This window comes from Pogona vitticeps, chromosome 7, assembly GCF_051106095.1.
Source record: "Pogona vitticeps strain Pit_001003342236 chromosome 7, PviZW2.1, whole genome shotgun sequence".
In the NCBI taxonomy this organism is placed as follows: domain Eukaryota; kingdom Metazoa; phylum Chordata; class Lepidosauria; order Squamata; family Agamidae; genus Pogona; species Pogona vitticeps.
The window spans coordinates 1,547,775-1,569,522 of NC_135789.1; the positions used below are offsets into that span (position 1 = coordinate 1,547,775).

Consider the following 21,748-nt stretch of genomic DNA (forward strand, 5'->3'; position numbering starts at 1 on the left):
TCTAGCGAGCCAGAACAGGGCCTTTTTCAAGGCCAGGGAGGTATCGGAGGAGTGGCCTGACCCGTTCCGCTCCATGCCTGAGCAGGGATTCAAACCCTGGCCTCCAGGGTCCTAAACCATCACTCGCTCCACTACACCAGACTAGAGCCATGTTAAGGGCACCACCCCCAACCCCGATGTGACAGGAGAGGAGCACCCACGCACGACCGCACGCACGCCCACCCCCCCCATGCCCAGGCAACCTGACCTTGCATCGACTTACTGATGGCGGCCGCTTTGCGCTTCCGGACGGGCTTCAGGATGCCAATGGCGCTGCTGGGCTGCAGGGCGGGCTGGAGCCAGTACGAGGTGTTCTCCACGTTGGCCATGTAGATCCTCAGGCTGCCGTCCTCGCACAGCAGGATCATGGTCGTCCGCTGCTGCTCGTTGCAGGCCGTGTGGCGGATGGCCACCATGTCCTGGATCTGGAGCCCAGAAATGGACAATGCCCAACATGACGACTTCCAGCCCCCTTCCCTCTGTGTCTCCATGGCGCGAAAACGCCCCAAACGAAAAGCCCACTCTGCTACCCATGTCAGCCTCGAGTCAAATCTCCTGAGCTGAGATGAACCAAAACCCAGGGACCACCTTCAGGACGCCCGGCTTGTTCTGTGCTGCGCCGGACAGAGAGCTGACGTGACGTGTCTTCTCTGCAATCTACGTATCCTGACGGGTTTCTACGGATCCCACCCTGTTCGCGTTCTGGTTCTTTCTCATCGGCTTCCTGTGTGCAAGGATTCCGGACCCTCCTCAACACCCCAGGAGGTGGGGGGGGCGTTTCCACAAAGAAGGGGATTCTGCCGAGCCCTTACCTTTGCTTTCGCTGGCAAGGTTTTGATCTCCTGGATCAGGAAAGTGTCCGGCTTCACCATCATGACCAAAGGCACGCCGGTCGTCTGCTGGACACAGCACACCAGCCCTGGGTGGTTCATGACTTCGGACCACTGGCAGAGGGCAGGAGAGGTCTTGCTGCCACCGTTGGAGCTACAAGGAGTCAGGGAAGGCGTTCAGCGACACAGGCCCGAGACTTTCAAAGTCATCCTGGAGGCCCTCTGACCAGCTGGGTTGTAGAGCTTCAAAACCGGCCGCTTCTGAAGCTCTGCACCACCGGGGATCATGAGAGCATCCGGGTGACAGGCAGGGGAAGGTTTGGGGGAGGAGAGACCGCAGGCTCACCTCTTGATGCTGATGGGGAAGAGGCGCATCACCTCCAAGGAAGCTCGGTTGAGAGTGGCGGCGAAGGATCTGCCCTGGCAGTAACTGAAGAACAGCATCTGGAGGACGTGGGAGTAATAGACGGAGACGCCACCCCCAGCCACCTGCCCGTTGCTGTCCTGCAAGGACCGAGGCAGAGAGTGAGGGAAAGGAAGTGCGCGCGCACCAAGCGCCCGGGAAAGGGAGCCGTCTGGTCCCATTCTGCGCGCCGTTTATTCTCCCTCAAGCTGAACCGGCTGGAGGGAGCGGCCGCCTCACCTTCAGGTCCTCGTGGCTGATCTCCAGGACGTTGGTAACGTAGAAGGGCCCGTGCTGGGCGCTGCTGGCCTCCTCCATCAGCTGCGTGTAGATGTAGCCGGCGGAGGACATGATGACCACAATGTTCTTGCCTTCTTCGTTGAACAGGAAGGCGATGTCCCGGATCTTGGAGCTCGGGAGAAGGAAGTAGAAGGTCGGGCTCAAGGCATCCACTGAGAGGTCATAGATCTGGCGGGGAAGAGCAACGCGGTGTGAGCGATTTCGGGTAGGGCCGGGGGGGCAAATGAGGATGCAGACATGGGAGCTTTAAGAGAAAACACACGGGGGGGGGGATGGCCCAACCCCTTGTGTGCTGGGTCTCAACCTGCTCCCCAAAACTTTGCCAAGACCACGTGGGGTCTTGGGAGAGAAAGAGGTTCCCCATCTCTTAGGGATTCAGGGCTAGCGACCCTCGCCATCAAAACCTTCCCCCCACCCAACATGCCAGAACACCCGCCCCCCAAAGATGATGGAAGCCAGAGCGTTCAGAGCGTTCTGCCCAGCTCAGAGGAAGGCCAAGCGTCGGGATCTGGGCCCCACTCCACGGCTGCCCTGCCCTCCAAGACCCGGCTGCACCTTCACAAAGTCTGCTGTGACGATGGCCAGCTCGGTCTGCGAGCCTGGCAGCCACACGGCTTTGATGATGAAGTTCCCTGTGGCCAGTTGGGGGTGGAGCACCAGGTGGTCAGAGACGGATCCGGAGCTGCCAAACGTCAGGACGTGGCAGTCCTGAGGAGAGGGAGGAAAGAAAAGAGACAGAAGGATGAACACCAGCTGGCCCTGGGGATTCGGCAAGCGAGGCCTGACCACTTTAGTTGTACATGGGGGGAGAGACAGACAGACAGACAGACAGACAGACAGACAGACAGACAGACAGACAGAAGGCGGGAACTACATTGGGCCTCCTGGATCCTCTCACTGGCACCCTCTGGGGTGCCTGAGACAGTCTTCTCCCTCTTCCCCGCCCCCCCCAATGCGATCACGAGGCCGATCTGTTACATGCAAAGCCCTGGAAGTGGCTGCTCGAAATCCCCCAGCGGCACAGAAGGCGAGGGGCAGGCCGCCTCCGTACCTTTAGCCCACACACGGCCAAGTAATCCTCCTTGCAGGGGTTCCCTGTGAGGCTCAGCACGGTGAAGGGGACGGGGGCCGAGGCCAGGCGGGTGAGGGTCAGCTTGCGCTTGCTGGAGTCGGCTTGCTTGAGCAGAGCTGAAAGCTGCAGGACGGTGATCTGGGGGACAGGAGGAAAGACGAGGCTCGCACAGGGGCCGGGAAGCACCGGCGGTGACCGCTTCTCCCATGAAAGAGAGAACCCATTTGGCCGCAGACGTCAAAGAGATGGGAATACCGCAGGACCTCTTTATCTGCCGGGGATCAGTTTCTACCCCGCCCGCCCCGCAGATGCTGGAAACCACAGATCATAGCAAATCCTAAATATAACATGGTCTCTGGCTCTGTCTAGTGGCCAGTTCTGGTTAGTTACAACATGGAAATATGCATTTTTTGGGGTGGGCTTTTTCATATGATGGCTTTAATATTTTCTGACCACGGACAAGGGTTCCAATCCTGCGGACATAGGGGCCCTTCTGTATCCTGAAGGTATGTGCTTCAACACATAAAAGCAGCATGTAATGCATCAAGGAGAAATTGCAGACGCCGCTGTGGCCGAGGGACAAAATGCCTGTTTTGAGTTGGTGGTGTGCCTCCTATGACATGGTGGGTGTTTCACGAATGAGATGCGGCGACTCCCACAATTTTACTCCCATGGGCAGAAAAAAAAATCAGAATAATGATTGTAAGCGAAAGAACGGCTGCCCAGGAGGGAAGGTGGTTTCCTTTCTCCTCCCCTTTCTGTTCCTCCTGCCTCACCTTGCCCTTCTCGTGGCTGACGGCCAGGTGCTGGCGGCGCCCGTGCGGGGAGGAGAGCACGCACATGGCCACCCGCCGCAGGACGTGGGCGCTGATCAGCTGCCGGATGGTCTGGCCTTGGTCCCCGCTGTAGTTCATCCGGACGTTCTCAAAGGCGCCTTCTTGGGAGCCCAGAGTCGGCACCTGAAGGGGGGTGGGGGTGGCAGAGGGGGCAGAGAAGGGGAAAGAATGTCTCACACAAACACCACTCAGAAGGTTTTCAAGACTCAAGAGTGCTGTCCCGATCTGCCCATCTAGGAGAAGAGACTTGGGATCCAGTGTCCCAGTTCACTCATGAAAGTTATCGGGGGACTTCGGGCCTCTCTTAAAAGGCAGTGGCAGTCGTGAGGAGGAAGGAGGCTTGAGAGAGGAAAGGTGAGATGGACACGGAATACAAGGGGAATCCAAACCTAATGAACGCAATCAGGGGTGTCACGGTTCCTCTGTCGGCTTCCCTGCCAGCTTTCAAGATACACCCGTCCGTGGCCGCCTCCTCCTCCTCCTCGGCTGCCTGCTGACCCATGAAGGAGCAGGGAAGCCTGTTGCGCTTACCATCAGCTGGTCGGTCATGTCCACCGTCTTGTCCACCGTGTGCAGCTCGTGGAGGGCCTGCTGGGCCCGGCGGCTGCTGCCCATGGCCGAGGCCTGCTGGAAGTGGGTCTGGATGGCTTCCATGAGGAAGTTCAGCATGTCCAGCACCAAGGGGGCGAAGGAGAAGCTGGCCTACAGCAAGGAGGGAAAGGCAATGAGCCTCAGCCACGGAGCCACCCAGGCCCTGCCCGTCCGGTGTCCGAACCGAGATCGGGCGAGGCCTCGTCCAGGACGAGGGGAGGAGGGGGGAGCGAGTTATTCCCAACCCACCTGGGACTGCAGCTGCTCCCGGCATCCTTCCACATTCCGGCACAGGCTGCGCTTCTTGGGCTTCTCCTCGTCCGGCCCTCGCCCGTCACTGATGGAGACCTTGGGCTTGTCGGTGGGGGAGGTGCTGGCGTGGCGGGCGACGCTCTCGGGCACGCGGGGCTCGCTCTGGAAGGCCGATTCCTTCAGGGTGGAGCTCATGCCGCTGCTGGGGGTCCGCTTCACCAAGGCCTGGAGACGGGCAAAGTGTGTGGTGGGGTCAGCTCCTTTCCAACCTGCATGCCCTCCCTCCGAGGAGCGAAGGAGGTGGGAGTCTTGCTCGGTCTCTCCCTCTCCAATTCTCACCACCCTGGAGGGTTGGATCAGGCTGAACGACCTGTCCCCTCGGGCTCATCAGTCCAAGGCGGTACCATCAGCGCTTCCCAACCTTGGGGGTCCCGGGCATTCCTGGACGACAATGCCCAGAAATCTTGGTGGGGATGGCTTCTGGGAGTTATAGTCCAAGAGCACCTTGGGAAACACGGCTGCATATGGACGTTGCAATGCTATGCCTTGTGCCTGTTGACGCGGATCAGATGCTGCCTCTCGGGGGCGCTAACGCCTGACCCATGGCAAAGACGCAGCCGCCGCCTGCCCGCCCAAGAACCCTCGCAGGGAGTTGGCCGTACAGAGGCGCCTCCCTTCCCCGAGAGAAGACACCCGAGGCCCTCGTACCAGGCAGCTCCCGTCTTCCTTGGCGCCGCAGTCGCAAAAGAAGGAGCCGTACTTTGCGTAGGAAATCTCGTGATCTTTGTGGCAGACCTTGGCGCAGACAGTGCAGACGCCCACGCCGTCCACCATCTTGCAGGTGTGGCAGTGGTACCTGCGAAGAGAAGGGAGGGGAGCATGTCTGCGAGGCGACCTCTGACTGGCACCCTCTCAGAACCGCAGAGCCAGAAGGGAGCCCATGGATCACCGCGTCCGGCCCCTTTGCTGGGAGAGACCCAGACTTGGGGTGGTAGACAGCTCCAAGGCCAGCTTGCGAGGAGGAGAACCGGCATGCTGGCCGGCGCCAGGACACCAGCGAGGAAGAGGGTGCCTGTGTAGGTTTAGAGGCAGAAATACGACTCACCAGTGTTGGTTCATGAACTCCTTCTGGGTGATGGTAAACGTACAGAGCTTGTTGCAAAGCGAGTCTTCATCCTGCCAAACCACACAGAGGGAGGGAGGGAGGGAGAGAGAAAGGAGAGTCTTTTATCCCGAAAGCCACAGAAATCTCGCTCTCCAGTTGAGCAAATAATGCAAGTTCTGCTTGGGGGAACCGCAGCACCACCAGCACATTGGCCCTTCTTGGTTCGAAACAGACCTTCCACTGGTTTTTAAAGGCGGCACCATTCCATCCAATCAGCCACCCCGCCCCAAACAGTCCCAAAAGGGCACATTACAAATACAGGGTTGCCACCATTGCCAGTTTGGCGAGAGCTAAGGGCTGTGCCAAACTGTCAAGCAGCCAATTTCGTACAAATCAGCTACAAATATTTTTTTCATTTTAAATTCAAGGATGTCAAGACATCAGAATTTGCTCTACCACAGATATTTTTTTTAAAAAAAATCTCCTGAAACGGCAACCTAAGGCCATTTGACACCATTCCTTAGTGAACAAAGCAGGTCTGCCGGTGAGACCAGATGAAAAAAGGGTGAGACCTCTTGCTGCCAGAGACAAAAGGCCTCCCTCTGCTCATCCTGGAAAAGCAAAAGAGGCAGGAAGTTGAAACCCCACCCACCCATTCCTGCTAGCCCCCCTTCCAACTCCACGCCTTCAGGACTCTAGGGCTTAGCCTCTTATCAGCCTCCTCTGTGACGCTGCCCCCCTCCCCAGGTCACCCACCGAATCCTCCGCCTGCGAATCTTCGTCCTCCACCGCCAGCTCCTCCACCCAGTCCGAGTCCACCTCGATGGCCCGCTCCTCTCCATCCACTGAGAGGTGGCTGGCCCCCTGCCCCCCCGCCTGGCTCAGGGCGTTGGTGACATCGGCCAGGTAGGAGACGATGTGGCACGTACACTCCAGGACGGTCACGTGCTGCAAGAGACAAAAAGCCACTCACCCACTTTATTAGTGCTCGGAAAAGACCCACCCTTGGCACAAAAGCTGCGCCTCCCCCCCCCCCCCGGACCCCTCTCTCTCCAGCCTGAGACACCCACCCCACCTTCAAAATCTGCTCGAGCCCGTCCTTTGGGGGGGGGGCTGCAGCCTCACGTAATGGGGCAGTCAGGGACCAGACATTGCCTGGAGCCATGATTTAACCCACGCAAGAGGTGAAACGAAAGCCTGGCGGACCCGCCACACAGATCAGGCCCGGGAGGGGACCGGCTCCCCCCCCCTTCCCTTCTCCAGCTCTGCCCCACAGATTGGAAAAGTCACCAGGGAAGGGAGCCTCGCTTGCCCTCACCAAAGGGATCGCCTCCCACCTTACCTTCCCATGCATGACGTTGGCGTTCATCTTCTCAATCACATTCTTCTGAGATAAGTATTTTTTGCTGGGAGGGGACAAGAAAGGACGGCTTTCTTTCAAAAAATAAAATAAAAACTTGGGCACCTGACAGGGAAGAACCATGATGGCCTGGGCGTTCTGCCTCTTCCTTCTCCTGTCTTCCCCCCCCCCCCGGTCAGGAGCCGCTGGGAGTCAAATAGTCTGGAGAACCCGCCCTCCTCGTGCCTCCCCAAGGGGGAGGGAAAGCCTCCCCAGTTTGCCAACGTTCCTGCAACCCACGCTTACCATCTCCCCAGCCAATCAAGGGCCGCGCTGTGAAGCTGGAGGTGCCCGGCCCCTTGCCCGGCGCTGGCCAGGGTGGCCATGACCACCATGAGCTCGGGGAAGCCGGCCCCATCCCCGTTGGCCAGCATCTCCGTGGCCATCGGGATCAAGGTGCTCAGGAGGACCAGGCAGGCGCCTTCGCCGACTTGGCTGGAGGGGAAAGAGAAAGGTACTCAGCGCGGATTGGGCCCCGTTTTTCCCCACCATATGGGGCACCAGCCAATGCTCCGGGCCACTCCGATCCAACCAAGAGTGGAGAAAAACACTTCCCTTGCCCCCCAGCTCCTCCACACAGAATCGTTGCTTCTTGAGGATATAAATTTTCTTTCAGGAGCAACGGGGGCCACGAGAGGCAGATTGCGAGGGCCAAAACGCACATGATCTATACATATTCCAAAAATAAAGAAACAACCCAGCCTAGAGGTTCGAGGCCCACCTGCATTGAGAAGGGCTCTTCCTGCTGGTGTGAGGGTAACAGGGAAGGGGCCAGGCGGGCTTCCCTCGGCCAGGAGAGCCCCTCCTAACGGACCGTTAGGCCCTTTCCTCACAAGCCCACCGGAGCCACGGACGGGGCCAGCCACCCACCTGTTCTCCCGGACGATGTAGGTGGTCAGCAGCTGGAGCAGCTGCCGGTTCTCCTGCACCACCTCCAGCTGGTCCGTCTCTTTGGGAGGGGAGGTGGTCATGCGGGTCAGCCAGGCCTGGAGGCGGGCCGGCTCCATGCAGGCCAGCTGGGCCAAGGAGCCGCACAGGCGTAAGAGGCTGGGGTTTGGGCTCTTCTCCGCTGGAGGGGGCAGAAAAAGGGAGAAGGGTGCGATGCAGAGGAGAGGAGACCAGCCAACTCCTAGCCAACCAGGCAGGCAGGCAGCAGAGTTTACCGGGGCAGGGGTGTGTTATTTAGAAGAGACAGATGTGGCTTACCCCCCCCCCAGTTGCCCTTTCTTGCTACCCTACTAAGGGAATGAGGATTTTTTTAAGATGGCAGAACATCAGTTTATTAAGAATCTAAGCACACGTAGGCCTCCAAATATCAGACAATCGCTCCCACCAGTGACTGCCTGGGAGGGGCGTGGGGGTTTGCAGACCAAGGACGTCCCATGGACAGCTCAGTGGGGCCCTCCAGATGTTGCTAAAAGGCAGCTCCCTCACCCCTGTATAGCTCAGTGGGGAACTTTCCAGAGCTGGAATCAAAACACAGCTGGAGAGAGCTACGACACAGCCCAGAGGGGAAGAGAACCCACCAAACACGCTCAAGGAGGATGCTCTTCAGGGCCGGCACAAGTAAATGCTTGTCTGTTTCAATCTGAGCCTTGAGAGATGACCCTGCCCGGAAGGGAAAAGGGGGGAGGGCCCTGGGGCCAAGGATCCAGCCCCATTGTCCCTCTGCCTCCAATTTTACCACACGGCAGAGCCCCCAGTACAAAATCGGCCCCTCCAACGCAGAAGACGGGCAGGATGGAAAGCTGACATCAAAACGGTGAATGTCGTGACCCCGGGAAACTGGAGCCACAGGTGAAAGAGGGAGGCGGCCTACTCACTCAGCTGGAAGAGCTTGGTGAAGAACTTCAGGACTCGGTTGCAGAACTTGGCCGACAGGTTCTCGTTCGCCGTGGCCATCATGATCTGGACCAGTTCCCCACTAGTTGGAAAGCAGCATCAGAGGGGAAATGTCAGACGGGGCCGGCCCTTGTGCTGGGCGGACTGGGGCGGCTCCCTCTGGGGCCAGAGGCGGCAGAGGAGCGCCCACGGACCATTCTCTCTCCTGGACCATCCATCTGCCTGTCTTGCTCTGCCCCCCCTACGCTTTCCTGACAGACATCCACCCCCGCCCTGCCCCACCTAACCCTAGCCTCGCTGGCCTGCGGGTGTGGAAGGGGCCCTGATGGTACCATCCCTGTTAAGATCTAGAAAGTGACCCATTGCCAGGTGGGGGGGGGAGAAGAGAGCCTTCTTTTACAGGATCACATCCTTGAGGCTTCAACAGGGGTGTTACTCCCACTGGGATTTTTACCCCCACCAAAAAAAAAAAAAAGTATGATGAGGGAACGAAAACCAGTCCATGTCCCCCCCCCCCCCCAGTGAAACAACTCCTATACTGGAGTCTCATCAACTCCACGCTCTTCTGAGGGAAAAGTTCTTTAAAACAAAACAAAACAAAACAAAACCCACAACCAGAAAACGGTAACAGTGCAACGTCATTACGAGGAAAAGAATGGTATCTCACCTCTCGGAGAAAAACTCTTCCATGGATTTCCGGGCCTGGCTGCTTTCCAGCTGCTTCTCCAAATGCTGCAGACACTCTTCCAAAATGGCTTCATCCAGGCCACTAAAAATATAAACATGGTTTTTTTTTCTCCCACCACAGAGAAATAAACTTTCCCCAAGGCAGGCTGAATCTTAACAGGCAAATTGTTTTTTTTTTTAAACACCCTGAGACTCCCCACCTCCTTTAATAAAAAAAGGAGCAACAACCCCAGGGGCCCAGCAGGGTGAAAAGGAAAATCAAGAGTCTGGTTTTCATTTGGGGCTCTCCTCGGGTTTCATCAGAAGCTGGGAGGGGGAGACCGTCAGGGAACCCTCGGGGTCCCCAGGCGGGGCCAGGGAAGAACCCAGCCAGGTCCTGGGGGGGGGGCAGGGAGCCACCAGGGACAGCCAGAACAGGCGATCCTGGGCGGGGGGGCAAGCAAACCAAGGGCCTGGCTTGGCAGGAGCCCAAGGGGTTGAGACCGGGGGGGGGGGGTCAGGCTCTGCAAGGCCACCCCAAAGGGCACACAGGGCGTTATCCTGCAGGGTCCTTGGCGAGCCCGTGAAAGCCACGTGGGGGTGGGGATGGGGATGGGGGGGTGGGGGGCCAAACCTGTTGGGGTCGGAGTGGTTGGCCAGGATGTTGTAACAGCCCATGATCAGCTTCTCGTAGACGCGCGACAGGAACTCATCCGACTCTGCGGGCCCCAGGACCCGCTCCAGGGAGTTGCTGCTGATCTCCGCCACGCTCTCCGTGCTGGTCTCCAGGAGGAGGGGCAGCAGGGTGCGGATCACCTGGGGCGGGTTCAGCTCCTCCGACCAACTGGAGGAAGAAAAGCAGGCGGGTGGTGAGCGGGGGGGGGGAGCTCGGCTCTATCTAGAGATGGCCCAGACGAGATCGGCCGCCCCATGGCACAGTATGGCGCGAGGTGAACAACCTTGGAAGGGCAGACCCGGAAGGGACCTCATGGATCACGGAGCCCCGGCCCCCGTTGGGGAGGGATCAATATGGGATTCAAACTCCCAGCCTGGGAATTCAAACTCCCAACCTCTGGTTCCCCAGCCAGAGGCCTCCACCACCAAGCTCTCCAGCCATTCTCACAAGAGGCTGAGCGAGCCCCCTGCAGCCTCCGGCCCTCTTGTGTTTCAATCGGCCTTCCGTTCACAATCACGGGCACGGGGAGTTCTGTTTATTTGGGGAGGGGGGGCAGGGGGAAGAAAGCCCACAGCTCCCTAATGGAGTCCTTCCCTTGCAGACTCAAGGTCCTGAGTCCAAAATGACCAGCCTCTCCCTACAAGTTGGGCAGGGAAAAGTCCTAAAACCCTGAAGAGCCACAGGCTTCCCCAATTCCGAGTCGACGGTACGGGTCCAGCTTGACTCCGCAGAAGGCGGCGAGAGACTTTTTGAAAGAGGCAACAGAAGGCGCAAATAGGTGCCAAGGGAAAGGGGCTCCGGGGCTTTTATGAGGCCGGTGACTTACACCACGAGGTCCCCGGTGAGCCTGACCAAAGAGAGGAGGGTGCGCTTTAAGGAAGCCGCGAGAGGCAGGCTCTGGCTGCAGAGGGTGCCGAGGTGGGCCGCCTGCACCGCGCTGATGTAGCTCTCCGCTGGGATCGTGTCGTTGGCAAAGGCGTTGCGCTGGAAGGCATAAAAAAAACCCAAACAGTCACGCTTTGAGGGGGTGGAAGAAACAGGGGGTGGATGTACTTCCTTGCGCACAGCATTGATTTGCAACCCACAAAGCTCACAAAGCACGCTTTGATGAAAACGAACTAGCAGGAGGAAGAGGCAGGCCCAACCCATCAGTAAACCAGCCCCCTCCCACCTGGTGCTCTCTGGGTGTGGACGGAGCGCAGCTCCCACTAGCAATCCATGGGGAAGGAGGGCTCGAGAGGAGAGCCTGCCCCCTTGCGGACAAAGGAAGGGACTGCAGAGGAGCGACGGAGCGGGGAAAGAGGGGTAAGACAGGCAGGAAAAGCTGCCAAACGTGGGCCACGATCCGGTAACAATCTGCCGTTGTGGCTAGAGAAATAAAAATGCAGGCTCACCCATGAGCCGATGTTTGGGAATTCGTTGGTATGGATGTTGTTCCAAGATTCGCACAAAGATTCAACAGCGGAGGGCAAGTTCTGGACAAGGGTCGGTCCTGCACCGAGGGGGAGGAAGAGAGGAGGACCCTCAGAATGCGCTCATAATGCAAGAACCCAAACACAGGACGTCCCCTTTACAAAGGGGCAAAGCCCCTCCCCAGTGAGATGTCAGTCCGACCCGCCTGCCTTGTTCCGCGGGCCAGGGAGGCCACCTCTGGCACAAAAGCGGCCCCCACGGAGGGGGCGGGACGGCCGGTTTTCTTACCTAGGGTGTTGGACTTGCACCGGCCGGAGCCGATGGCGAGGACAGCGGCGTAGCCCCGAAGCTTCTCTTCCGTCGGCTTGTTGTCGGGAGAGCCTTCCTCGGCGAGGCTCTGGAGCAGGTAAGACCTACGCCGAGGAGAGGAGAGCTCACACACCCCAGAAAACCAGTTGCATCTCCCCCTCGCCCCCCGCCGAAGAAGATGCTGTCCTGCGGGGATCCAAGACGGGAGCTTTTTAAGGGAGGGAGGGGGGGAAGGGAGGGAGGGAGGGCGCCACTGACCTGGTGAAGGTGGCATAGGTGTCAATCAGCTGCAGGGTGGCCGGAAGCAGGTTCTTGGTGATCTCAGACGACCGGTGGGGGTCGGTCTCGGCCGCCAGCTTGGAGAAGTGCTCGTCGAGGGAGACCTGGACTTTGGAAATGGCCGCGTCCAGGGTGTAGATGGACTGCAAGCTGGGGATCTCGTGCAGCTTCAGGATGGTGGTGCAGTCGACCCCGGAGAAAGCAGAGATCTTGTGGGGGGGGAGAGAGTGTGCCCGTGGCAGTGGCTGGGGTTCCGCTCACCTGCCAGCCCCAACCTCCCTCCCAAGAGGCCCCGAATTCTGGACCCCTTCGTGAGCGAGAGGGGACGCAGACTGGATTGGGGAAGAAGGGAACTGGGCACAGCAAGTGGAAAACACACTTGCAAGGGAACTTCTGGGGCCCTACATGAAGTCCAAGGGGTTCACATCATTCTCTCAACCCCCCCTCTTACACACACATGACAGGGAGAGCCCCAGTGGCTAACCGTCTGTACGAGTTCAACAGGTACAGACACCACCATGTTTGCGGCGTGGCGTTGAAGCTGACCTCCTTCCTGTCTGTCTGGACATTTTTGAGGAAGCTCTGCTCTGCTCCCTCGCCCACTTAGACCATTTTTATACTTTATTGTGGCAATCTACGGTTCTTATTCTATTTGCCTCCCAAAGTATTTGCAAGAGCAACGCCATTTACGCCTTCAGATGCTGCCCTGAATTCCAAGAAGGAGGGCCCGCAAGGAAAAGCAATTCCCCCAATGGGCCAAGGCAGCCGATTCCGCGGGCTGTCCACATACCTGCCTAGCAAAATATTCCTCGGCGATTTCCACATCATACTTCACGGAGCTGCACTTGGCCAAGGTCAGCTCCACCAGAGAAGCCGCGTGTTCGGATTTCATGCCCTGCTTGACGAGGTGATCCTAAACAAAAGCCGGGGCAAAAGACAAGGAGGCGGAGCGTGTGAGAGAACAGGTAAGCCACCACAGGGTTCACGACACTGAAGGTGGATCTCTCAAGAGAGGGACGCACACACGCATGCACGCATCCTGGAGGGAACTGTTCACACCCCGCTGCCTCCTCCATCATCATTCCAGCCACACGGAAGAGACGCAATGGTTCACTCCCGTTCCAGGGTCTGAACCCCAATTTGTCCGGATCCCAAATACTGGGCAAAGCCAGCCGGAGGCAACATTTCCAGGTACCTTGATCCAGGTGACGTAAGAGGGGATGCGCAGGCGGGAAGACCAGCGCAGGGTGTGGAGGATGTCCCACTCGCTCATCTCGGGGCTGTTCGTGGCCAGCTGGTTCATGTACCTCTTGGAGGGCGGCAGGAGGCCCAGGATCCGCCAGAGGATCAGGAAGTAATACTGAAGCGCACAGGCCTCCTGGGAGGGAAGCAAGCAAGGAAGGAAAGGTTCGTCCGCAGGCCGGAGAGAGGAGCCGGGCCAGAGGGCTGCCCAGGCCCAAAGTGAACCATTCAGGGGGGGGGGGGCTTCCACTCCCGCCCTCCCCCTAGCTTGAGGGCAGGACTGTTGGGAGGCACAGCCCAAAAACATCTGGAGGGGATCAGATGCCTGACCTTGATCTAACCCCAACCCCTCCAAAAGCTGGAAGGCTCAGCCTAGAGGCCTGTGGCTGATGAGAAGAGGCCCAGAACCCGCCCCTAAATGGGGGCTGTGCTGGCCCAGGCGGACAACTGAGCGGAAGGGGTGCGGGAGGGGGAGACCCGCCTACCAGCGCTGTGACGTTCTTGTTCTCCTTCCTGCGGAGGGTGTCGAACTGCGAGCCGGCCGCCAAGAGGGAGGTGAGGGCCGAATAGAGGTCGTCGTATTTGCTGGCCTTTGAGAATAAGACCTCACACACCTTTGGGGGGGGGGGGAGAAAAAGGGAGCTTGGGCCATTTTGCCAGCTTGGACACCCTTCCCAGCTCAGCCCCAATCCCGACCCTTTCAGCCGGAGATGATGCTGGGGGGGAGGCTAAACCAGAGGCTTTCCATGTGCCAGGTGAGCACCCTCCCCTCCAGGTGGTGGATGGTTTCCCAGGGGCACCAAGGACTGCTTTCCAGAACACAGCGGCCCAAAACCTTCACAGCCTGGGCGGAACGAGCGTTCTTGACCAATGCCCAGAGCCTAGGGCACGATCAGCCGCGGTCCTTTCCTGGTGAGAAAACCCTCTGCTGAGGAGCCCTGGATGATCGCCTCCTCCTCCTCCTCCCACGAAGCCAAGCTGAAGTCCTGGGGGACCAGGGGAAGGGGAGAGGGTTTTCCATACCGTGTTATCCAAGCGGTTCGGGTCGTCTTCGGAGGCTTCTGGCGAGAGGATGCAATAGAATCGGGGCTGAGGGGCTGCGTCTGGGGAAGGGAAAGGCAGGCAGTTCACAAAGAGCAAAGACCCAGAGCAAAGAGACTGACCGTCAGAAGGACCCTGACGAGAACCTCACGAGGCAAGACTGGAGGACACCATCACGCGCGTATTGCGCTTTTCCCATCCCTGGGAGGTGCCCAACGACACGAGGGTTCTCTCCCCCCCCCCCCCCCCCGGGTTGCTAATGTTGTTTCGCTCCTACCTGAGGCGCAATGCTTGGCCCAGTTTTCTTCCACTTCCTTGAAGCCATGGTACAGGGGCGCTGAGGGGCGCCGGCCCCCTTCCTGGGACCCGCCGGCCCTGACAATGGGTGGAGTCAGCAGGTTGTACTGCACCTGCGGGAAAAGGGGGGGAGGAGGCGAAAGAAGGAAGCCCGTCAACCCGGGGCCCATGCAAGAGAGAAAGCAGAATCACCCCTCTCCGTTGACACCCCTGAAGTGGGCAGAACGGCTGCCCCACATGGTCTCTCGGGAGAACTCTGGCAAGGCATGGAGGAACGGAGGTTTCGCAATCTTAGAATAGACCACATAGGCAAAAAATTCACAGACGCACCAGGAAAGAGAGGCTCGGCTTATTTAATGGCGCTGACTAGAAGGGACACAAAGCCCACCCAGCGGATTGTGTGACTCAAGGAATACTGATCCCACGGATTGAGGGGGGGGCTCCTACTGTACACCAGGGCGAGGTGTAAAGGACAGCTGCAAAGGACGGTGGGAACGGTCGTTTGCAGCCCAAAAAGAGAGCTACCCTTCCCTCGCCCTGGTGTACTGCAAGCCCCCACCCACCCAATCTGCAAGATCAGTCCCCACTGATTCATTTACCCACTGCTTGAAAATACTAAACATAAAAGAAATACATATTCAGGCTCCAGCGCCGGCTTGCCCAGGCCCTACCTGCTCAAAGAGATACATGGGGACCTTCGAATACTGGTGGAGCAGGTAGTCGAAGACCAGGAGGAGGCGGGCGAGGAGGAGCGGGACGCAGCCGAGCTGGGAGTCCAGGTTGGCCGTCAGTTCCAGGACGGTCCGGACGCAGAGGGTCAAGACGGACCGCCGGCCTTTCTCAGAGAAGCTGTGGAAGATCAGCAGCAGCAGCTGCAGGTGCTCGACGTTCAGGTCCTCGGTGTCTCCGGGGAGGGTCCCCTGCAAGGCGCTCTGCTTCAGGGTGCCCACAAACCTGCCAGCACCACGGGAGGGGAAGAGAGAGGAAAAAGGCATGGGGGTGAGAGGGCAGCAGACTCCCCCCACCCTAGAGATGATTTTTATAAAGAAACTTAAGAGGACCACCGATCAAGGGGTGCTTTAAACGTCCCCGACAGCCCAGTGGCTGGAGTCGTCGTTCTTTCTTATTCCCCAATTCTTCGATTTAAGATGCCCTAGACTGGTAAGCACCGATTTCCAGCTCTCAAAGAGGGCCGCGACGGCCTGGCAGTCATCCTGGGGCCATTCTCACCCCCCGTTTGCGGCCTCGCACAAAATTAAGCCACGCTCTCTCACCAAAAGGCGTCCAGAAATAGGGAGGAGGGGACAGGCAAGATTTGCTCTTTAAATGCACATTTTTCCCACTGGAGCTTAATTTGGGGCCAGAAAAGACTTTTTAAAAGCAAAACAAAACATCTGGCTACTTGGGCCTAAGAGAGAAAAGTTACGATGAGAGAGGAGGAGGTGAAGAAATCAGATCTCTCTTCAGAAGACACCATGCACCACTCGAGATATGTTAAATATATATATATCTATCGAGGGATTTATGGGGAGCCACGAGGCCACCGGCTGCTCCTTTGCCCCAACCCTGGAGGAGGAGACGGCACAAATTCTCCCAAGCAGCTTCTCAGCCAGAAGAGATTCTCCGAAAGATGCCAATCATCAGCCTGGAGTGGGGCAGGCCACCCGGTGGCTCCTCCCAGGCCGAACCCGCAGGGCCTCACCTCTCCCAGACTTTCAGGCATTCGGGCACGTCAGGGTCCCGCTGGAGGCTGGCCTTGTGCTGCCAGAGGAGGAGGAGCCGGGAAAGCACGGAGAGGCTCTGGGAGTGGATGTAGAGGGGCCAGGGGCCGTCCGAGAAAGGGGCCACCCCCAGCTGCTGCAGGAGCGTGTTCTGGGAAAAGAGCAAAGGGGGGGGGTCAAGCACAACACCACAGGCACAACGAACCAAAACGGCACACACCGGACCTCTGATCGGAGGGCACGTCACTAACCAGAAGGGACAGCATGAGCCTGCTGTTTAAAAACTCAGTCTGGCCGAGACAACTGGGCGGATTCTTTCTCCTCTGCCACTTCCCTTCCTACTCCACTGAACTTTTGATCACCACATCCAAAACAGAGAGACTGCAGATAAAGACACCAAAGGCTGTTTTGCCTCCTCGACACATGGGCAACCTTTGACCTTTAAGATGCTATAGCAATCATCTTCCTGAAGCTCCAGCCACCACTAACCCCACAGGTAGGGAGTGAGAACATTGGAAAGAAGGCAAAAGGTTACTTCTCCATGAAGCCCGGAGGCCTGCCCCAAAGGAAGCGCCTGCCATAAAAGACTCCCGTTACAACTCAAATCTCTGCACCTCAGGCCTATCCACTTTCTAAAAGGCCAAGCTTGCCTTTTAGAAGAGCAGGTTTGTTGCTACAATACTTTAATTTTTATTTCTGGGGACACCCGCCAGCAGACCCCCCGAGAGACTCACCTGCAAAGTCGGGGACTGGAGATCAGACGTCACCAACGAGTGGTTGAAGTGATACAGAGCGGCCGCAAACTCTTCCTCCTCCGAGGTGCCTGCAAGCCAATTGGAGAGGGGGGGAAAAGATAAGGCCAGGATTACAAAAGACATTCAGCAGAGCCAAAGGGAAAAACATCTTGGGAGGGAGAAATCTTGGAGGAAGCCCCTTGTTTATCCCTGTTCTGCCCCTGCGGCCTTCCAGTGTCTCTGCCAAATGGGGAAACTGCCTCACGCCACCTGACGGTAGGGCAGGCCCCGAAGGCACCTTGTCCGCATGTAGTCTGGACCAGAAAATGCAAGACAGGGCTCCTCCCAAGCCAATGTTCCACCTCCTCAGGGCAGGGCCCCTTGCTCGGCCCTGCTGTCTTCTGGGAACTTTCAACTCGGTCTCCCAAGACCTGAACTCGGGACCGTCTGCCTGGAAAGTGTCTCGGCTTCACCCCACCTCACGCCCTCGGCTCTGGGAAAAGGCGATCCAAAGAAGACCAAAAGGAAATCGGGAGATCCCTTTCTGATGCCCCCGGGGCTCGATGGCGCGCCAGGCTCAAAACACAGGCCCCTCACCTTTGAGGCCCTCTTTGTCCACTTCTTTGATGATGCTGGCCAGGGTGGCCATGTGGTGCTCGGTGAGGGAAACGCTCAGGTAGTTCCGGATGAAGTTGTTCCTCGAATCCAGCATGGAGGAAGTCACAAAGTTGAGGATGTTGGACGCCAGGCTTAAGAACTAGGAGGGAGGCACAGCGGAAAGGGAGAGACGGGTGAGCGATTCGAAAACGGGGGTGAGCGAGGGGGAAGAGAAGCTGCCCCTCTCGGAAGAGCTGAAGAAATCCCACTCTGAACCGTCTCTCCTCCAAAATGCAAGTCTCTGCTTAACAGGAATGTTCCCCGTATTTGGGCTTGGGGGGGGGGAGATGGGCACTCTATCCTGCATTAATCAATCATTCCTTCCACCTCTGATTTCAAAGACAGCCCTGCCTCTCTGCCGAGAGCTCCTATCGCTTTCCTTTATGTCTGTCAAACTCAGCAGCATTGTTAGCTTGCTGTTTCCCAACTGCTAAGGAATGAAACATTTTTATTTTTTCTACCGCTAACGTCTCAGCTTGAGTAGAAGAGACCTTAAAGGGCCAGTGGATGAGAAAGGGGTGGCCTATCTGGGGAACGTGAGGCTCATCTCCTCTGCAGACCCCTGCAACTTCCACGGTGCAGCCAAAGGAATTGAACCAATTTTTTTTTACAAACTCTGCCACAGGACACCCGTACTGTGGGTCGCCTTCTCGAGCCCCACGAGGCCACCATGTGGAACAAAAATCCAGATCAGGCAAAAACGTGTCCCCCAAAACACCCACCAGTTCCGGGTCTTTGCGACTGGCCAGGATGTTCCCGTTCTCCCCGCCGGCCTGCTTGTTGGGGCTCTTCACTCTCGGGGAGCTCTCCAAGGGGGGAGGGGGCGGGGGAGGGGGAGGGGCCGCCTTCTCTTTGCTCGGAGAGATGGTCTCCTCAAACCACTGCCCAAGGATGGGCTCGCTGTCATCATCTTTAAAAGACAGAAAGAGAGAGAGAGAAAGAGAGAGAGAAAGAGGCGTATTTAAGGGTGTTTTAAAAGGACTGCACAAGGAATAGGAAAAGCTATAGATCTCTCTCTCGAATTGGGATCGGATCTTCTGCATCGAAGACGTTAAACGGAGCCACCGGAACTCCCTCCTGACACCCACCCTGGCTGCTGTCCTCCGTGCTGCTGAAATCGTCCTCGTAGTACGTGTTGGAGTCGGTGGAGGCGCTCACGTCGCTGCTCATGGACCCCTTGCGCTGTCGCTGCAGGACGCAGGCCTGGCCGAGAAAGGGAAGACGAAAGGGGCAAAAATCAAAATAAGGCCGAGTCAGCTCCACCCGCCGGCACTTTCACTCCAAAGCATGGCGGGCGAGATCGATCCACCGCCCCGCTGGCTCACCTTCCGGTATGAGGTGGACAACAGGGTGAGGAGCAGGTTCGTGAGGGGGACGGATTCGATCAGCCGCTGGATCCGCTGGATTGAAGTGCTCTGGGCCATGACGCTGAGCACTGCCGGGGGGCCATCCGTCTCCCACCCCTGAAGAACGAGACCAGAAGCTGAGTTACTGCCGCCCGTTTGTTTCTTGGTGGGAAAGAAATAAAAAGAGACCTCCCTTACGGTTGTGAACCTCCGCAGGCTCCACGCGCGCGCACAGGTGACGGCGCGGGCGAGGAAAAAGCCCAGATTCATGTTGTGAGGCCCTCCCCTTAAAAGGACGGACTCTGCACGCTCACCTTGTGAAGTGCCTCCACTTGCAGGTCTTGGAAAAGGGAGGCGAGGAGCTTGATGGCGTGGTTGGCCAGCACCACGGATAGCACTCCAAAACCTTGATGCCTGCGGAAAATGGGCAAGAGGAGACGTTATCTCTGTTGTGACTAGCTCTAAACCGCTCCCTCCGTTCCGTTCCCATGCACCGGGAGTGGAGACCACGCTTTTTAATCCGAAATGTTTTTAATCGTGGCTCAGCCCAATAAAACTTGAACGAGAGCCAGGACAGTGACTCCACCATCCAGGGAGCAAAAATAAGCTCCCCCCCCAGGTGGGATCCCTCCGCCGTGAACCCCAGGTGGCTTCTCTGCGTCACAGAGAGACAAACGCTGACCAACGCTGAAGGGACTGCGATGAGGACCACGAGGGGACCAAGGCAGAATTTTGGAGGACTGGAACAGAGCGACCGGCTGGGTCAGACCCTTCTGGCTTTCAGCACCCTCGGCACCCACCAAGCCCTGTGCTGCCAGGGTGCTGGGCAGAGAAGACTCTTGCTTCCCATTCCTTCCAAAGGGCAACACCACGGACGGCCCGCACAGAGTATGGGCTCTGCCAACCAGCTTTAAAAGCCCAATTACTGAGTATTCCCTGGCGCTAAAATCCTACCACGACTACCAAACCGGAACGCGAGAAATTAGTGGAGTGAAAGGATGGGCCACATCACCTGTCTTTGACACTCTGGATCCAGGTGGCCCGCCTGTCGCTGCCCAGATCTTTCCTTTCCCATGGGTAAGGCTGGCCCTGGCTAATGGGAACGACCCTAAGTCACCCACCCTCTCTTAGATTCATAGAGAAAAAAAGAGTCTGTACACAGAGGCCTTTCAAAACCTCCCCAGCCTGCGCTCAGAACTGGTAGAGCCACCCACTCTGCGGTACAGTCCTTCCTTCATATTCTACCTCCCGAGGATTCTACTGCTTTGATCAGCTGAAGGCCAGGCCAAAGACCAAGGGAAGCAAGGGAGAACACACACACACCCTCCACCAACGCTTACCCTTTCCCCGGTCCCAGTTTGGGGGACCCCACTCCCTCTTTGGAGCGGGCAATTATGTCTCGCACCCGAAGCGCTGCCAGGGGGTCCTTCTCTTTCCCCTTGTCGGCCAGGGCTGTGGGGCTGAGGTTCAAGATGAGGAACAAGCTGTTCAGCAGGCACCAGGCCCCGAGCAGCTGGAAGTTCTGGTAGTGCTATGGGGAAAAAAGACACACATCATACAGAGACAAAGTTTGCTTCTACGTAGTTGCCTGTATGGCAAACCTGTATAAGATAAACTAGTTTTTCAAAGGGGGTGGGATGTTCTTACCTCTCCCCCCGCACGGCGTGAGTTGCTGATGGCTTGGCCGATCATATCATAAATTTCAAGCTGTGAAGAGAAACATAAAGGTTTTCTCCTCAGAAATGAGTGCGAAAAAGCTCCCCCTCAAGCCTGGTGTGAATGTTAGAGGAAAAAATGGGTTTTAGAGCTCACAAAGTCATAAAAACTCGGAGGGCGACGCATACCCCTTGTACTTTCTCTCCTCTCTGATGGAGCTGCCTCCCCAGACTGTGGGAAACAGCAGCTCGCTGGAGGCCCGGGGGGGGGGGCATAAATAGGACTGATCTGCAGGGAGGGGGATGTCTGTTGCAGTGAAAACCATAAAGCGTTCTGTGGCACCTTACAGACCGACAGGTTTTGTCTAGCACAGGCTTCCAGGGACCATGCCCAAACATTTGGCACCAAACCAAGCTCATTCATCTATCTCTCAATGAGGATGAGCAAAAACATGGAGGAACGAGCATCTCTGTTGCTTTTAACGTGGGTCACATGCCTGCACAAGCGAGGCTGGGGCCTCTGCATATTCAACACGCTTCCTTCCACCGCCACCACCTCCCTAAAGCAATATAACTCCCTCCCTCCCCCCAACCCTGTTCAGCCGGCTTACGCATTTCTGGACAATGGTGGCGGCGTCATTTTCGTAGTCCTCCTCTTTTGAGCTTGTGGACCCCGTGCGGACTTGCTGGGTGGTGCCCACGTGGAGGATGGCCATGCAGGTCGCCACGCTCACCCCTAAGGAAAGGGAGGATCTCGGCATGAGGTGGGGCCTCGCCCAGCAATAACCAGACGTGGCTCAGTAAGACGGCCACAAGCTGGGAAGGGGGGGGGCGAGTCCATCTTTGGAGGAGGAGGAGGAGGGAGCCCCGTGCTGAGCACCAGGACTTTGGAAGGGCACTTCTCTGGGGAGAACAGCGACCCAAACGCAAGGAAGGCTCTTTGGTGGCTGCCTTGCGGTCTCTCCAGGTGGGTGATCTGGGCCCTCCCCCATGTTAAGACCACAAACACTCCCCCCGCACCAGCCAACAGGAGGGATGCCAGG

The 21,748-nt window shown here is 57.7% G+C and overlaps 1 protein-coding gene across 7 annotated transcripts in view; it reads right to left on the reverse strand.

Moving 5' to 3' along the window:
• Nucleotides 1–21,748, reverse strand: part of UBR4 (ubiquitin protein ligase E3 component n-recognin 4) — a 69,847-nt gene that overhangs the window by 42,507 nt on the left and 5,592 nt on the right. For 3 of the 7 annotated variants that reach the window (XM_072977477.2, XM_072977480.2, XM_072977478.2), the window contains exons 9-46: nt 21,317–21,441; nt 20,698–20,757; nt 20,391–20,581; nt 19,365–19,464; nt 19,030–19,212; nt 18,793–18,907; nt 18,427–18,614; nt 17,645–17,804; nt 17,048–17,136; nt 16,295–16,464; nt 15,264–15,546; nt 14,573–14,705; nt 14,278–14,357; nt 13,740–13,868; nt 13,208–13,390; nt 12,803–12,925; nt 11,992–12,221; nt 11,713–11,837; nt 11,406–11,503; nt 10,838–10,995; nt 9,970–10,179; nt 9,337–9,438; nt 8,651–8,751; nt 7,698–7,896; nt 7,074–7,262; nt 6,771–6,834; nt 6,185–6,376; nt 5,429–5,499; nt 5,032–5,179; nt 4,321–4,548; nt 4,012–4,182; nt 3,421–3,603; nt 2,624–2,782; nt 2,128–2,280; nt 1,513–1,740; nt 1,216–1,373; nt 852–1,023; nt 248–464 (exon numbers count right to left, since the gene is read on the reverse strand). In XM_072977477.2, coding sequence (XP_072833578.2) covers nt 248–464; nt 852–1,023; nt 1,216–1,373; nt 1,513–1,740; nt 2,128–2,280; nt 2,624–2,782; nt 3,421–3,603; nt 4,012–4,182; nt 4,321–4,548; nt 5,032–5,179; nt 5,429–5,499; nt 6,185–6,376; nt 6,771–6,834; nt 7,074–7,262; nt 7,698–7,896; nt 8,651–8,751; nt 9,337–9,438; nt 9,970–10,179; nt 10,838–10,995; nt 11,406–11,503; nt 11,713–11,837; nt 11,992–12,221; nt 12,803–12,925; nt 13,208–13,390; nt 13,740–13,868; nt 14,278–14,357; nt 14,573–14,705; nt 15,264–15,546; nt 16,295–16,464; nt 17,048–17,136; nt 17,645–17,804; nt 18,427–18,614; nt 18,793–18,907; nt 19,030–19,212; nt 19,365–19,464; nt 20,391–20,581; nt 20,698–20,757; nt 21,317–21,441 — 5,868 coding nt within the window. The remainder of the gene's footprint in view (nt 1–247; nt 465–851; nt 1,024–1,215; nt 1,374–1,512; nt 1,741–2,127; nt 2,281–2,623; nt 2,783–3,420; nt 3,604–4,011; nt 4,183–4,320; nt 4,549–5,031; nt 5,180–5,428; nt 5,500–6,184; nt 6,377–6,770; nt 6,835–7,073; nt 7,263–7,697; nt 7,897–8,650; nt 8,752–9,336; nt 9,439–9,969; nt 10,180–10,837; nt 10,996–11,405; nt 11,504–11,712; nt 11,838–11,991; nt 12,222–12,802; nt 12,926–13,207; nt 13,391–13,739; nt 13,869–14,277; nt 14,358–14,572; nt 14,706–15,263; nt 15,547–16,294; nt 16,465–17,047; nt 17,137–17,644; nt 17,805–18,426; nt 18,615–18,792; nt 18,908–19,029; nt 19,213–19,364; nt 19,465–20,390; nt 20,582–20,697; nt 20,758–21,316; nt 21,442–21,748) is intronic. The other 4 variants (XM_072977482.2, XM_072977479.2, XM_072977481.2 and 1 more) reach the window with 3 other exon arrangements.